Source organism: Nerophis lumbriciformis, linkage group LG24 (assembly GCF_033978685.3).
Source record: "Nerophis lumbriciformis linkage group LG24, RoL_Nlum_v2.1, whole genome shotgun sequence".
In the NCBI taxonomy this organism is placed as follows: Eukaryota; Metazoa; Chordata; class Actinopteri; order Syngnathiformes; family Syngnathidae; genus Nerophis; species Nerophis lumbriciformis.
This window is the reverse complement of record NC_084571.2, coordinates 1,974,393-1,990,814: the sequence shown is the minus strand read 5'-3', so window position 1 is coordinate 1,990,814 and position 16,422 is coordinate 1,974,393. Positions and strand designations below refer to the sequence as shown.

General features: G+C 40.4%; 1 protein-coding gene across 1 annotated transcript; it reads right to left on the bottom strand.

Moving 5' to 3' along the window:
* Positions 1–376: 376 nt before the first annotated feature.
* tmub2 (transmembrane and ubiquitin-like domain containing 2) lies at positions 377–14,811 on the bottom strand. The gene is made up of 3 exons (XM_061981314.2): positions 14,722–14,811; positions 6,692–7,259; positions 377–1,492 (listed from the first exon to the last, which is right to left on the bottom strand). Exons 2-3 carry the CDS (start codon positions 7,240–7,242, stop codon positions 1,102–1,104), a joined length of 942 nt encoding a protein of 313 aa, XP_061837298.1. The 5' UTR covers positions 7,243–7,259; positions 14,722–14,811; the 3' UTR covers positions 377–1,101.
* Positions 14,812–16,422: the final 1,611 nt, after the last annotated feature.

Here is a 16,422-nt window from a genome sequence, read left to right as displayed (position 1 = left end):
TCCCTGGCCTGCTGACATCAACTCCAAAACTGGACAGATCAGCTTTCAGGAAAAGAGAGCGGATGAGGGTATGTCTACAGAATATATTAATTGATGAAAACTGGGCTGTCTGCACTCTCTAAGTGCATGTTGTTGCCAAATGTATTTCATATGCTGTAAACCTAGTTAATAGTTGTTAGTTTCCTTTAATGCCAAACAAACACATACCAATCGTTGGTTAGAAGGCGATCGCCGAATTCGTCCTCGCTTTCTCCCGTGTCGCTGGCTGTCGTGTCGTTTTCGCTTGCATACGGTTCAAACCGATATGGCTCAATAGCTTCAGTTTCTTCTTCAATTTCGTTTCGCTACCTGCCTCCACACTACAACCATCCGTTTCAATACATGCGTAATCTGTTGAATCGCTTAAGCCGCTGAAATCCGAGTCTGAATCCGAGCTAATGTCGCTATAGCTTGCTGTTCTTTCCGCCATGTTTGTTTGTGTTGGCATCACTATGTGACGTCACAGGAAAATGGACGGGTGTTTATAACGATGGTTAAAATCAGGCACTTTGAAGCTTTTTTTAGGGATATTGCGTGATGGGTAAAATTTTGAAAAAAACTTCGAAAAATAAAATAAGCCACTGGGAACTGACTTTTAATGGTTTTAACCCTTCTGAAATTGTGATAATGTTCCCATTTAAATCTTAAATTAATTTTCTACAGTCTTTTTTTTTTTTTAGCCACAGACTTGATTGTAAACCAGGTGGCACAAAGGACAAACGACCGCCAGGTGTGAGACACACAAAAAAGTGCACACTGAATATTCCAAGCCGCTGCTTGAAGACAAAACGACAAGGCTCATGTTTGTTAGCAGGATGACACAAAAACTGGCTGCAGTGGAAGTTGGTGAAGAGGGCGTGGCCAAAGAAGAATCCCTCAAGCGCAGCATGACACCTGCATCTTGTTCAGTGTGGTCGGTTTGTTCATATTTGCATGAATATGAATATGCAGGGTGGGTCTATGAAGATGGAAATCCAAATGAGGGAATGTTTAGGTCTAGGTTCTACATGCAGCAATTAGCGCACACATTCAGCTGCGGTGGTCACTTTCCCGCCCTCCCCTTCAGCGGCTATGCATCCCGAAAATGAGGAAGCTGAAGAAGACGGTGACGCCCACCAGGGAGATGGTGGCGGGGGCGGTGAAGAACTGGCGGTAGTTGATGCGGAAGTACCACACCACGGCCAGGATCACCACGAAGACGGGCACCACCAGGCTGCCCGTGCTGACGGCCACGCCCGCCGCCCTCCACCCGGCCGACACCGCCCCGACTCCGGGCCCCGCCCCGGATTGGGACCCCGCCTCTGGGCCGGCGTCGTGCAGAGCCTGGGAGACGTGGCAGTGGATGACGCTGTTGTGAGTAATGTTCAGTGAGAGCAGCGTTCTCTTGGGGTCCTGCAGCAGCTGCCCTTGATAGATCAGCTTGATCTGATGCTCCCGCCCACAGAAGTACTTACTAGGCAAACAAACACTTAGGTTACTACACTTAGTACTTACTAGGCAAACAAACACTTAGGTTACTACACTTAGTACTGACTAGGCAAACAAACACTTAGGTTACTACACTTAGTACTTACTAGGCAAACAAACACTTAGGTTACTACACTTAGTACTTACTAGGCAAACAAACACTTAGGTTACTACACTTAGTACTTACTAGGCAAACAAACACTTAGGTTACTACACTTAGTACCTACTAGGCAAACAAATCCTTCACGTTACTACACTTAGTACTTACTAGGCAAACAAACACTTAGGTTACTACACTTAGTACCTACTAGGCAAACAAATCCTTCACGTTACTACACTTAGTACTTACTAGGCAAACAAACACTTAGGTTACTACACTTAGTACTTACTAGGCAAACAAACACTTAGGTTACTGCACTTAGTACTTACTAGGAAAACAAACACTTGGGTTACTACCCTTAGTACTTACGAGGCAAACAAACACTTAGGTTACTACACTTAGTACTTACTAGGCAAACAAACACTTAGGTTACTACACTTAGTACTTACTAGGCAAACAAACACTTAGGTTACTACACTTAGTACTTACTAGGCAAACAAACACTTAGGTTACTACACTTAGTACCTACTAGGCAAACAAATCCTTCACGTTACTACACTTAGTACTTACTAGGCAAACAAACACTTAGGTTACTACACTTAGTACTTACTAGGCAAACAAACACTTAGGTTACTGCACTTAGTACTTACTAGGCAAACAAACACTTAGGTTACTACACTTAGTACTTACTAGGCAAACAAACACTTAGGTTACTACACTTAGTACTTACTAGGCAAACAAACACTTAGGTTACTACACTTAGTACTTACTAGGCAAACAAACACTTAGGTTACTACACTTAGTACCTACTAGGCAAACAAATCCTTCACGTTACTACACTTAGTACTTACTAGGCAAACAAACACTTAGGTTACTACACTTAGTACTTACTAGGCAAACAAACACTTAGGTTACTGCACTTAGTACTTACTAGGCAAACAAACACTTAGGTTACTGCACTTAGTACTTACTAGGAAAACAAACACTTGGGTTACTACCCTTAGTACTTACGAGGCAAACAAACACTTAGGTTACTACACTTAGTACTTACTAGGCAAACAAACACTTAGGTTACTACACTTAGTACTTACTAGGCAAACAAATCCTTCACGTTACTACACTTAGTACTTACTAGGCAAACAAACACTTAGGTTACTACACTTAGTACTTACTAGGCAAACAAATCCTTCACGTTACTACACTTAGTACTTACTAGGCAAACAAACACTTAGGTTACTACACTTAGTACTTACTAGGCAAACAAACACTTAGGTTACTGCACTTAGTACTTACTAGGAAAACAAACACTTGGGTTACTACCCTTAGTACTTACGAGGCAAACAAACACTTAGGTTACTACACTTAGTACTTACTAGGCAAACAAACACTTAGGTTACTACACTTAGTACTTACTAGGCAAACAAACACTTAGGTTACTACACTTAGTACTTACTAGGCAAACAAACACTTAGGTTACTACACTTAGTACTTACTAGGCAAACAAATCCTTCACGTTACTACACTTAGTACTTACTAGGCAAACAAACACTTAGGTTACTACACTTAGTACTTACTAGGCAAACAAACACTTATGTTACTGCACTTAGTACTTACTAGGAAAACAAACACTTGGGTTACTACCCTTAGTACTTACGAGGCAAACAAACACTTAGGTTACTACACTTAGTACTTACTAGGCAAACAAACACTTAGGTTACTACACTTAGTACTTACTAGGCAAACAAACACTTAGGTTACTACACTTAGTACTTACTAGGCAAACAAACACTTAGGTTACTACACTTAGTACTTACTAGGCAAACAAACACTTAGGTTACTACACTTAGTACTTACTAGGCAAACAAACACTTAGGTTACTACACTTAGTACTTACTAGGCAAACAAATCCTTCACGTTACTACACTTAGTACTTACTAGGCAAACAAACACTTAGGTTACTACACTTAGTACTTACTAGGCAAACAAACACTTAGGTTACTACACTTAGTACTTATTAGGCAAACAAACATTTAGGTTACTACACTTAGTACTTACTAGGCAAACAAATCCTTCACGTTACTACACTTAGTACTTACTAGGCAAACAAACACTTAGGTTACTACACTTAGTACTTACTAGGCAAACAAACACTTATGTTACTGCACTTAGTACTTACTAGGAAAACAAACACTTGGGTTACTACCCTTAGTACTTACGAGGCAAACAAACACTTAGGTTACTACACTTAGTACTTACTAGGCAAACAAACACTTAGGTTACTACACTTAGTACTTACTAGGCAAACAAACACTTAGGTTACTACACTTAGTACTTACTAGGCAAACAAACACTTAGGTTACTACACTTAGTACTTACTAGGCAAACAAACACTTAGGTTACTACACTTAGTACTTACTTGGCAAACAAATCCTTCACGTTACTACACTTAGTACTTACTAGGCAAACAAACACTTCACGTTACTACACTTAGTACTTACTAGGCAAGCAAACACTTAGGTTACTACACTTAGTACTTACTAGGCAAGCAAACACTTAGGTTACTACACTTAGTACTTACTAGGCAAACAAACACTTAGGTTACTACACTTAGTACTTACTTGGCAAACAAATCCTTCACGTTACTACACTTAGTACTTACTAGGCAAACAAACACTTCACGTTACTACACTTAGTACTTACTAGGCAAGCAAACACTTAGGTTACTACACTTAGTACTTACTAGGCAAACAAACACTTAGGTTACTACACTTAGTACTTACTAGGCAAACAAACACTTAGGTTACTACACTTAGTACTTACTTGGCAAACAAATCCTTCACGTTACTACACTTAGTACTTACTAGGCAAACAAACACTTCACGTTACTACACTTAGTACTTACTAGGCAAGCAAACACTTAGGTTACTACACTTAGTACTTACTAGGCAAGCAAACACTTAGGTTACTACACTTAGTACTTACTAGGCAAACAAACACTTAGGTTACTACACTTAGTACTTACTTGGCAAACAAATCCTTCACGTTACTACACTTAGTACTTACTAGGCAAACAAACACTTCACGTTACTACACTTAGTACTTACTAGGCAAGCAAACACTTAGGTTACTACACTTAGTACTTACTAGGCAAACAAACACTTAGGTTACTACACTTAGTACTTACTAGGCAAACAAACACTTAGGTTACTACACTTAGTACTTACTAGGCAAACAAACACTTAGGTTACTACACTTAGTACTTAATAGGCAAACAAACCCTTAGGTTACTACACTTAGTACTTACTAGGCAAACAAACACTTCACGTTACTACCACGTGCATAACACTTCTCACACATGTTGGAAGGTCTGCATTCAGTTTGCTTTGTTAACAATTATATGCTAACCACATAATATTGTGCTAACATAATTTACTCACAACATAATATGCTAAAACAATAATGTGGTAACAACACATTAATGTGCTAACCACGTGATATTGTGCGAACATAATGTACTAACAACATAATATCCTAAAACAATAATGTAGTAACAACACAGTGTGCTAACCACATAAGTTTGTATATATAAACATAATAATGTGCTAACGAAATAACATTGTGCTAACATAACATGCTAACAACATAATATGCGAACAACACAATACTGTGTTAACATTGCGCTAACATAATGTACTAACAACAACATAAAGTGATAACAACAATGTGCTAACAACATAATATTGTGCTAACAACTGAATGTGCTAACATAACATTGTGCTAACATAACAATATCCAAACAACATAATACTGTGTTAACATTATATTGTGCTAACATAATGTACTAACAACAACATTATGTGCTAAGAACATAATATTATGTTGTGCTAACAACATAATATTGTCCTAACATAATGCGCTAACAACATAATACTGTGCTAACATATTGTACTAACATTATGTGCTAAAACGATAATGTGCTAACAAAAACACAATGTGCTAACCACATAAAATTGTGCTAATATAATTTACTAACATAATGTGCTAACATAAGATGCTAAACAATAATGTGCTAACAACACATTAATGTGCTAACCACATAATGTTGTGCTAACATAAGTGCTAACAACAAAATATGCAAACAACATAATACTGTGCTAACATAAAAATGTGCTAACAACATAATGTGCTAAAAACATAATATTGTACTAACAACATAATATTGTGCTAACATAACACACGCTAACAACATAATACTGTACTAACATAATAATGTACGAACAACATTTTGTGCGATCAACATAATGTGCTAACAATATACTAACATCATAACATGCAAAAATAATATTGTGCTAATATAACATGCTAACAACATAATATTGTGCTAACAACATAATATTGTACTAACGTAGTAATGTGTTAACAACATAACATTGTGCTAACAACATAATGTGCTCGTAAAACCTATTGTGCTAACAACATAATACTGTGCTAACTTTATAATGTGCCAACCACATCAGAATGTGTCAACAACACAATGTACTAACAACATAATATTGTGCCAACAACATTTAAAATGTCTGAACAACCTAATACTGTGCCAGCAACATCAAAATGTGCTAACATAATGTGCTAAAACTGTTGTGTTCCCAGTCGAGCTTATTAAAATACATTTGAAACTGTACATTGGAGCATCAGTGCTCACACACTATTGCTGTACTTCTAACACGCCTATTCACAATGGTTAAAAGTCAGGGGTGCACAAAAAAAATATCAATTCACATCCAAATCGCTATTCTCATTTGTCCTGATTCTAAATCGATTCATAATTTTAAAAATTCGACCTAAAAGAAACAAAACTTTTTTTAACTCATGTTTTTTGGCCCATTTCCATGCAACAAGCTTTTGTAACCTGTTTTGAAATAGTTGTATTATAATTATGCCAAATACGTTTCGAAAACCGGTTTGAATCAAGAATCTATTCTGAATCAAATCGTCACCCCAGTAATCGGGCCAAATGGTTTTGTGTCCAAAGATTCCCACCCCACAGTAATATGGATGCATGTTACATGTTGTGTCAGTACTAACCTTTTAAGGTGTGCCACGGTGTCGTGCGGCTGAACAACAGCCACCTCTTCTGTGTCGTTTAAAAACTTGAGTCGTAGCGAAATAGACGAGGTCTGCATTTCTTTCGCACTTTTTTTATACTCCTCCTCCAGGTCCTCCTCTTCACCACAATCCCCGTCTTCCTCCTCGGCGGTGGCCTTCACTCTTGGGGGGGCTTTGCACCGAATGTCCAACAGCGCCTCTGTCCTCACCCCTTCGTCCCCACCTTCCTCCGCCGCCCCCTCGCCGTCGCCCCTCTCGTCGCCCTCGTCGGGCTTGTTGTCCTGCGAGGGCGCCGGGCCGCTCTGCTCGGAGGCGTCTGCGCCGGCGGGGCCGCTGCCGTCGCCGCCCAGGCCGATGAGGGAGGCGTGGGCCCCCACGGTGAGGATGGTGCCCAGGATGTGGTCCCCGCGCTCGGCCACGTGGGTGGAGAGCCAGGCCAGGACGAGGGCCAGGACCAGGAGGAGGGCGCCCCCTGCCGCCGTCACCTCGTCCACCATCCCGTCCAACATGGTCAGTGCACACACTGCCATTTGTCTGTCCTCCACACCTGGGGACAAAGATCAAACACATTACAACAATGCCTTTGAAATCTATTATTACCTTTGCAAAGAGTTATGCTCTCAGTTGTGTGCCTTTAGATTAGAGATCCACGCCGATATTTACTTTAACGTAATAACTACATCAGCAGATACAAATAAATAATTAGTAGATAGTAATAGGCACTGCTCAAGCACCAGCACTTTTGCCCTTTCAAAACGTCTCATTTTGTGCCGGGAAATCCAGTTTTTGTCCTTCTTTCCCCTTCAGTTTTGTTTTCGCTACTGCAACAAGTCGCTCGACCAGCCCGCGTCTGCAACACTCACAGCGTGGGCTCATTAAAGGAGCGCGGCGAGTTTCATGTTCTGTGATCGATCGAATAACAATGTAACATACACGGGCGGCCATTAAGGCGACCGAAGAGATTTATCTGCAAAAATGTTATGTCATTAGCACAATATTGTTTGTACAATGTTATGTTGTTAGCACATTATTATGTTAGTACAATATTATGTTAACACATTATGTTGTTAGCACGTTATATTAGCACAATATTATGTTGTTAGCACGTTATATTAGCAGAAAATTATGTTATCACATTATGATGTTGTTAGCACATTATTATGTGTAAATGTCATCTTGTGGAAATAGTCGTGGCATCTCCCTTCTCTCAGTGGCCGGCAAGGTACTTGCAAAGATTATGCTTTCTCGCCTTACATTTCTAACAGAGGGCATCCTCCCAGAGACACAGTGTGGCTTCAGAAAGAACCGAAGTACACTAGACATGATCTTCGCTGCCCGTCAAATCCAGGAGAAATGCAGGGAATAAAACAAGGACCTCTACATTACCTTTATTGACCTCACCAAGGCCTTTGACACAGTTGACCGTGATTTGCTCTGGAGCATCCTCAAGAAATTTGGTGTCCCCCCCAAGTTTCTCAACATACTAAAACAGTTTCATGATGGTATGCAGGCCTGTGTACTTGTAGGCAGTGAGCAGTCCTCCTCTTTCCCCGTGAAAGTAGAGGTGAAGCAGGGGTGTGTACTGGCCCCAGCGATCTTCAATCTTTTCCTGGCAGCAGCCACACTCCTATTCCGGCAGTCCATCACGAAGGATAGTGGTGTCTCCATCGAGTTTCGCCTGGATGGGAGCCTATTCAACATCCGGCGCCTACAGGCAAAGACGAAGATGGCAGGCACCAACATCCAGGAGCTGCAATATGCAGACGACTGCGCACTCCTCGCTCACACTCCTGATGCCATGCAGCATGCACTAGACACCATGTCATCAGTCTACCGCTCACTAGGTCTGGTGATCAACATTCAGAAAACAGAGGTTCTCATCCAGGAGAGGTCCCCATCCCCTACACCCCCTGTCTTTACCATCAGCGGCACACCCCTCAAGCTCGTTGACAGTTTTGCTACCTCGGCAGTATTCTGACCCCAACATGCCAGATTGATGATGACATCCAGGCTCGTATCAACTCAGCCTCCTCTGCCTTTGGAAGACTGCGCTCCCGGGTGTTTGAAAACAATCACCTTCGAATCTCAACGAAAGTGTCAGTCTACAGGGCGGTGTGTGTTTCAACTCTGCTGTATGGGTCAGAAGCCTGGACAATGTACCGCAGACACATCCGCTGCCTTGATGCATTTAACATCAGATGTCTCCAACGCATTCTTGGCATCACATGGCAGGACCGAGTTCCTCATACGGACATCTTGCAGCGCACTGAGTCCATAAGCATAGAGGCCACCCTGGCAAAGCGACAACTCCGGTGGGTTGGTCACACCATCCGGATGCCAGGACACCGATTGCCTCGTCAGATGCTTTATGGTCAGCTCCTTTCAGCCAGCAGAAAGCCCGGAGGACAAAAGCTGAGGTACAAAGACCAACTGAAAGCGATATTGAAGAGGTGCAACATCAAACCCCACGAACTTGAGACAGCTGCAGCCAATCGATCGCTGTGGCGTTTGCTGTGCCATGACGGGGTCATGTATCTGGAGGAGTGTCGGAACCAACACCGGAGGGATCAGCGGAGGCAAAGACACCACCCTGCAGTTCCAGAACCATCCCAGCCCCCTGATCCAGGCCTGACATGTCCCCACTGTGGCAGGACGTGTGGTTCCAGGATCGGACTTCATAGTCATATGGAGTGGCATCGTCGCCAGCAACGATAGCCACTGACCAGAGCAACAAAATGGAAGCTACGTCATCTTCGACTACGATGGACCGCCTAAGCAAGCAAGCATTATGTGTAAATGTCTTGACAAATAGGAGACTTATCATATATCCAATCCACTTTATTTATATAGCACATTTAAACAACAAATGTTTCCAAAGTGCTGCACAACAATATTAAAAACAATATTCAAATATTATCCTTAGCTCCACCAATGACTGAATAAAAACAAAAAATAAATAAATATAAAATAAATATGATTAAAAACAGTAAATAGAAATCACACAACTCACGCAGTGTCAAAAGCCAAAGAATAAAAGTGGGTCTTAAGACGAGACTTCAAACACTCCACTGTGGGAGCAGTTTGAACATGGAGGGGCAGAGTGTTCCAGAGCTTAGGGCCGACCACAGAGAAGGCCCTGTTTCCCCTGGATTTAAGTCTGGTCTTGGGCACCACGAGCTGGAGCTGGCTCTCGGACCTCAGAGCGCGCGCAGGAGTGTAAATTTGGATGAGGTCCGAGATATACTGAGGTGCCAGTCCATGTAAAGCTTTAAAAACAAACAGCAAGGTTTTAAAATCAATTCTATAATGAGCAGGGAGCCAGTGCAAACTCTGAAGAATTGGGGTTATATGCTCACGTTTCCTGGCCCCTGTTAAAAGTCGTGCTGCCGCGTTCTCGACTAACTGCAACCGGGAGAGAGCTTTTTGGCTAATGCCAGCATAAAGTGCATTGCAGTAGTCCAGGCGACTTGAAATAAAAGCATGCACGACTTGTTCAAAAAGGTTAAAAGATAAAAACGGTTTTACCTTTGCTAAAAGACGAAGATGATAAAAACACGATTTTAAAACGCCATTGACTTGTTTGTCAAGTTTAAAATAGCTGTCTATAGTGAGTAAAGAAAATCAGGCAGCAGCTCACACATTCTCATACTTTCTGTAACATCCAGGAAGAAATGATGTCTCAACTATAAACTACGTGAAGAAGACCAGAATTTATTTTAAATGTTGGCAATATTTACCAAATTTTGAAATGCAAATATCGATGCTCCTCTTAGACACTTGTTATAAAGGTGTTTTTTGCTGCTACATTAACCACAACATGATGCCTCTACTGCAGAGGTGCCGAACTAATTTTAGCTCAGGGGTCGCATGGAGGAAAATCTGTGCACACGCGGGCCGGACTATTCAAATCATGGCATTAAAACTAAAAAATAAAGAAAACTTCGGATTGTTTTCTTTGTCTTACTTTGGCCAAAAATAGAGCAAATACATTCTGAAAATATTACAATATAAATATAGAAAAAAATACTGGCAGCGGTAAAGTTTAGATCCACAACGGAAAGAAGCAAGTGAATGAATGTTTATGACTGAATACATTTAAATATGCATGTAAATGTTTTTTATTTTTATGAATTAAGTAACGTTCATGACAACCCTTTTCCAAAACACAATATAGAATGTGAGATATAACAGGATAATGCATACATTTATCATTTGTTTTCAAAACGGATACAAAAAAGTGGAACCTCCAAAAATTTCCTATGGGACCTAGTGTTGTCCCGATACCAATATTTTGGTACCGGTACGTTTCCGAGGTGGTATACCACTGAAAATGATTCATTAGTATCGTGGTACTATATTAATACCGTACAACTCTAGTGGGACCCCATTTTTATGACTTGATGGGGCCCTATTTTGAAAATTCCTAGCGCCAACACTGATGGGAGTATTGATGCGGGCAATACAGCAGCTACTAAACAAATATCACCGCGGGGGCCATAGATAATTCATTCGTATCTTGACTTTGACATCCCTGCTCTACTGTTAAAAATAATGTAACAAAAACACCTTAAAGTATTGCCCAGCTGTTTAAATCACTTTTATTGCAAATTAATATCGGCTCCAAATATCGGTTATTGGCCTCCTAGTATACTAAGAATCGGTATTGAAAGAAACATATCGGTCAACTATTAATTATCTTTGCGAGGAGTTATCCTCTCATTCTTGTGCGTTACAATGTCACTTCAGTGCAGGTTTACCCAACCAAGTGTCTTTTTAGTCCTTAGTCCAGTGTTTTTCAACCACTGTGCCGCGCCGTGGGAGATTGTCATTTCACCATTTGGGTTAAAAATATTTTTGCAAACCAGTAATTATAATCCGCAAATAATGTGCCGTTGTTGAGTGTTTGTGCTGTCTAGAGCTCGGCAGCGTAACCGTGTAATACTCTTCCATATCAGTAGGTGGCAGCAGGTAGCTAATTGCTTTGTCATGATCACAATATGCAGACGACAGTGGGAGGCAGCGTGCAGGTCAAAAGGTATCTTAATGCTTAAACTAAAAATAAACAGAAGGCGAGTGCTGCTACGAAAAGGCATTGAAGCTCAGGGAAGGCTATGCAGAATGAAACTAAAACTGAACTGGCTGCAAAGTAAACAAAAACAGAATGCTGGACGACAGCAAAGACTTACCGTGGAGCAGAGAAAGCGTCCACAAAGTACATCCGAACATGACATCACAATCAACAATGTCCCCACAAAGAAGGATAAAAACAACTGAAATATTATTGATTGCTAAAACAAAGCAGGTGCGGGGAATAGCGTTTAGGGAAGACATGAAACTGCTACAGGAATATACCAACAAAACGGGAAAAGCCACCAAAATAGGAACGCAAGACAAGAACTAAAACACTACACACAGGAAAACACAAAACAACTCAAAATAAGTCAGTGCGTGATGTGACAAGTGGTGACAGTACACCTACTTTGAGACAAGAGCTACCGTATTTTCCGCACTATAAGGCGCACCTAAAAACCAAAAATTTTCTCAAAAGCTGACAGTGCGCCTTATAACCTGGTGCGCTTTATATATGGATAAATATTAAGATTCATTTTCATAAAGTTTAGGTCTCGCAACTACGGTAAACAGCCGCCATCTTTTTTCCCCGTAGAAGAAGCGCGCGGTGCATGCTGGGATATGTGACGTTTCATTTCCATTTGTGTGTTTATGTAAAGACCCCAAAATGGCTCCTATTAAGTGTGTTGTCTGTCTAATTATAAATAATGCAGACGAGGCGTGTTAACTGAGTTCTCAACGTTTACTCACAGCGTGCTCATAACCACATTCTAACTGCCAGCATACAACGCTTCTCAGGGCTACCGCGCATGCTCGTCACTATCGTTGCATGCTGGGTAGTGTAGTTGTTATATTTGCTAGCTCATAACAGCACATTGAGAGACACGCTTACGCGCTTAATTCAATACTCGCCGTCATTCCGGGTGGATTGACAAAAGACCTCCAGCCGCTAGATATTGGTGTCAACAGGGCATTCGAAGCTAGACTGCTAACTGCGTGGGAACAATGGATGACGAAGAAGCGCGCGGTGCATGCTGGGATATGTGACGTTTCATTTCCATTTGTGTGTTTATGTAAAGACCCCAAAATGGCTCCTATTAAGTGTGTTGTCTGTCTAATTATAAATAATGCAGACGAGGCGTGTTAACTGAGTTCTCAACGTTTACTCACAGCGTGCTAACTGCCAGCATACAACGCTTCTCAGGGCTACCGCGCATGCTCGTAACTATCGTTGCATGCTGGGTAGTGTAGTTGTTATATTTGCTAGCTCATAACAGCACATTGAGAGACACGCTTACGCGCTTAATTCAATACTCGCCGTCATTCCGGGTGGATTGACAAAAGACCTCCAGCCGCTAGATATTGGTGTCAACAGGGCATTCGAAGCTAGACTGCTAACTGCGTGGGAACAATGGATGACAGAAGGCGAACACACCTTCACTAAGACGAGGAGGCAGCGCCAGACGACGCCAACATCTGCCAGTGGATCGTAAATTTGCCCAACTTTTCACTTCGGACACCGAAGACGAAGGATTTACGAATGAAGAATAACTTCAGAAAGTGAGCGCTATGTTTATTTTGTGTGTTGTGACATTAACGTTCGAGCAACATTATGTTGCTATTGCTCTGCACTATTTTGAATTTTACTATGTTTGTGATTGCACATTTGCGTACATTTTGGGAGTGAACAGAGTTGTTAGAACGCTGGTTTTTAATATATTATTAAAGTTTGACTGACCTATCTGACTGTTTTTTTGACATTCCCTTTAGCGCAGCGTAGGCGCGGCTTATAGTCCGGGGCGGCTTATTGGTGGACAAAGTTATGAAATATGCCATTCATTGAAGGTGCGGCTAATAATCCGGTGCGCCTTATAGTGCGGAAAATACGGTATATTGATGCATGCTTGGTTATGGTTTAAAGTCATATCCAACCATTGCTACAACAACTTTTTACCTACTCAGCGGTCTAGTGGTTAGAGCGTCTACCCTGATATCGGTAGGTTGTGAGTTCAAACCCCGCCGAGTCATACCAAAGACTATGAAAATGGGACCCATTACCTCCCTGCTTGGCACTCAGCATCAAGTGTTGGAATTGGGGGTTAAATCACCAAAAATGATACCCGGGCGCGGCACCGCTGCTGCCCACTGCTCCCCTCACCTCCCAGGGGGTGATCAAGGGGATGAGTCAAATGCAGAGGACAAATTCCACCACACCTAGTGTGTGTGTGTGTGTGACGATCATTGGTACTTTAACTTTACTGTCAACTGAGTTTAGTTTTTTGATGATTTCTGCTGGTGGTGTGCCTCCCCCTTTTTTTTTTTTTCAATGAAAAAAATGTGCCTTGGCTCAAAAAAAGGTTGCAACACACCGCCTGAGTCAACACAATAGGTGGCTCTATCTTCCTCTGCCTTAAATAGTAAACAAGAGGCTACTTAGCGAGGAGAGCTTATACTAAGTTCCATACCGGAAGTCAAGTACACACAACACAGCCTATTTGCGTAAAACCGCATTACGTCACAATCCTCTTAATCAACACCGGCCTGGTCAAACGTACATTAGTTTGCCATAATAACTTACATCTTTTTAACATGGAATAATGTTATTGACACGACGTTCTAGAAGTTTCCAGCAGCAACATTGTGACGTCAAAGTTATGTCAACAAGCGGCGTTTTTCATAGAACAGTTTTGTTACTTGTAACGCAAAGTGCCACAACTGTTATTTTTAAGCAACAACATAATCTCAAATATGAACTTTAAAGGCCCTTTAACTGGCTAACTAGTTAGCAAGCTGGGCTAGCCTGCCAGCTAAGGTGCACTTTTAGCTAAAAAGGCACATCTTTCGACTATTTAACGCAATTTGTGCGCTCACAACGCCACTAATCGATGTATATGTTGCGTGTAAATATGTGCAATAGTCAAAAAGGGAAATGTGCTTACTGTCCAGACGGGAAATCAGAGCATGTTTGAAGACAAGCCTCGGTGCTAGCTAGTAGCTGCTAGCTGCTGCTTCCTGGGAAAGAAAAAAAGGGAAACACAACACTGGAGGTGATGACGTCACACACCTTGCTTATTACACCTCGTCATTACAACGCATTTGTAATGTGCACGTTAATAATCAGGCGTTGTCATAAAGTGGCAGCATTTGGAGCAAAAATAATCCTACCTTTCTCAAAAAGGAATGTGCAATGTATGCAACTTTAGGAGTTGTAATGTCAAAACTATTCTCATCTAAATTTAAATTCAACACTCTTAATAATAATTAGGGATGTCCGATAATGTTTTTTTTGGCCGATATTCCGATATGGTCCAACTCTTAATTACCGATACCGACATCAACCGATACCGATACATACAGTCGTGGAATTAACACATTATTATGCCTAATTTGGACAACCAGGTATGGTGAAGATAAGGTACTTAATAAAATAAAATAAGATAAATAAATTAAAAACATTTTCTTGAATTAAAAAAAAGAAAGTAAAACAATATAAAACAGTTACATAGAAACTAGTATTTAATGAAAATTAGTAAAATTAACTGTTAAAGGTTAGTACTATTAGTGGACCAGCAGCATGCACAATCATGTGTGCTTACGGACTGTATCCCTTGCAGACTGTATTGATATATATTGATATATAATGTAGGAACCAGAATATTAATAACAGAAAGAAACAACCCTTTTGTGTGAATGAGTGTAAATGGGGGAGGGAGGTTGTTTGGGTTGGTGCACTAATTGTAATTGTAAGTGTATCTTGTTTTTTTATGTTGGTTTAATTAAAAAAAAAAAAAAAACGATACCGATTTTAGAGCATTTATCGGCAGGCCGATATTATCGGACATCTCTAATAATAATTATCAGATTTGATCATAATAATACGAATGGAGCCCCGTTTCCGCCGATAGAAAACATAAATACCCCAATGGTAAATCATCATTATTAAGAGTCATAAATCGAAATTATGAGATAAAAAGTCGAAATTGTGAGATAAGAAAATCGAAATGATGAAAAACAAAGTCGAAATTATGAAATTTGAAAGACGGAATTATGAGATAAAATCATATTTGTTTGATAAAATTATAATTAATTTATAAGATTAAAAGTCAGGACTTTTGATCTCATAATTGTGATTTTTTTTAAATGTTATAATTTAAAAATTCCAAACAAAGTCAACATTATGAGATTAAAACTTTTAACTTTTTTTAAATCTAGAAAATCATTATGATTTTTTTATCTTGTAAGTGTATCTCATATTATGCCTTAATTTTTACCTTTTGATCAAATAAATTTTACACTTGTTTTACTGTAGTGGAATGGTTCTTAGAAACATTGCTATTACTCCAACAAACTTAATGGGACCACCACATGTATTATTTTTACGTAGACAGGCATGTAATCATGTCAATATTGGGGAATAAAACGTGACAAGATCCACCTACATGTTGTGGCAAAATGTATATTTTAATATCTCTTGACTAAAAACAATGATAGTTTAAGTAACAGTTCTCATGTGATTTATGTTGTATTGCTTCTCTTCACTGCATTGGCCTGTTTTTTGCTCTCTCTCTCTCAACGCACTTAAAAGTCATGATTATAAGATAAAAAAAAGTCGGAATTATGAGATACAATAGTATTAATTA

Coding starts and splice junctions, on each gene's coding strand:
- tmub2 (XM_061981314.2), bottom strand. CDS start 7,242: ATGGCAGTGTGTGCACTGACCATGTTGGACGGGATGGTGGACGAGGTG. Junction 1,493..6,691: donor ACCGTGGCACACCTTAAAAG/GTTAGTACTGAC, acceptor TTGTTTGCCTAG/TAAGTACTTCTGTGGGCGGG.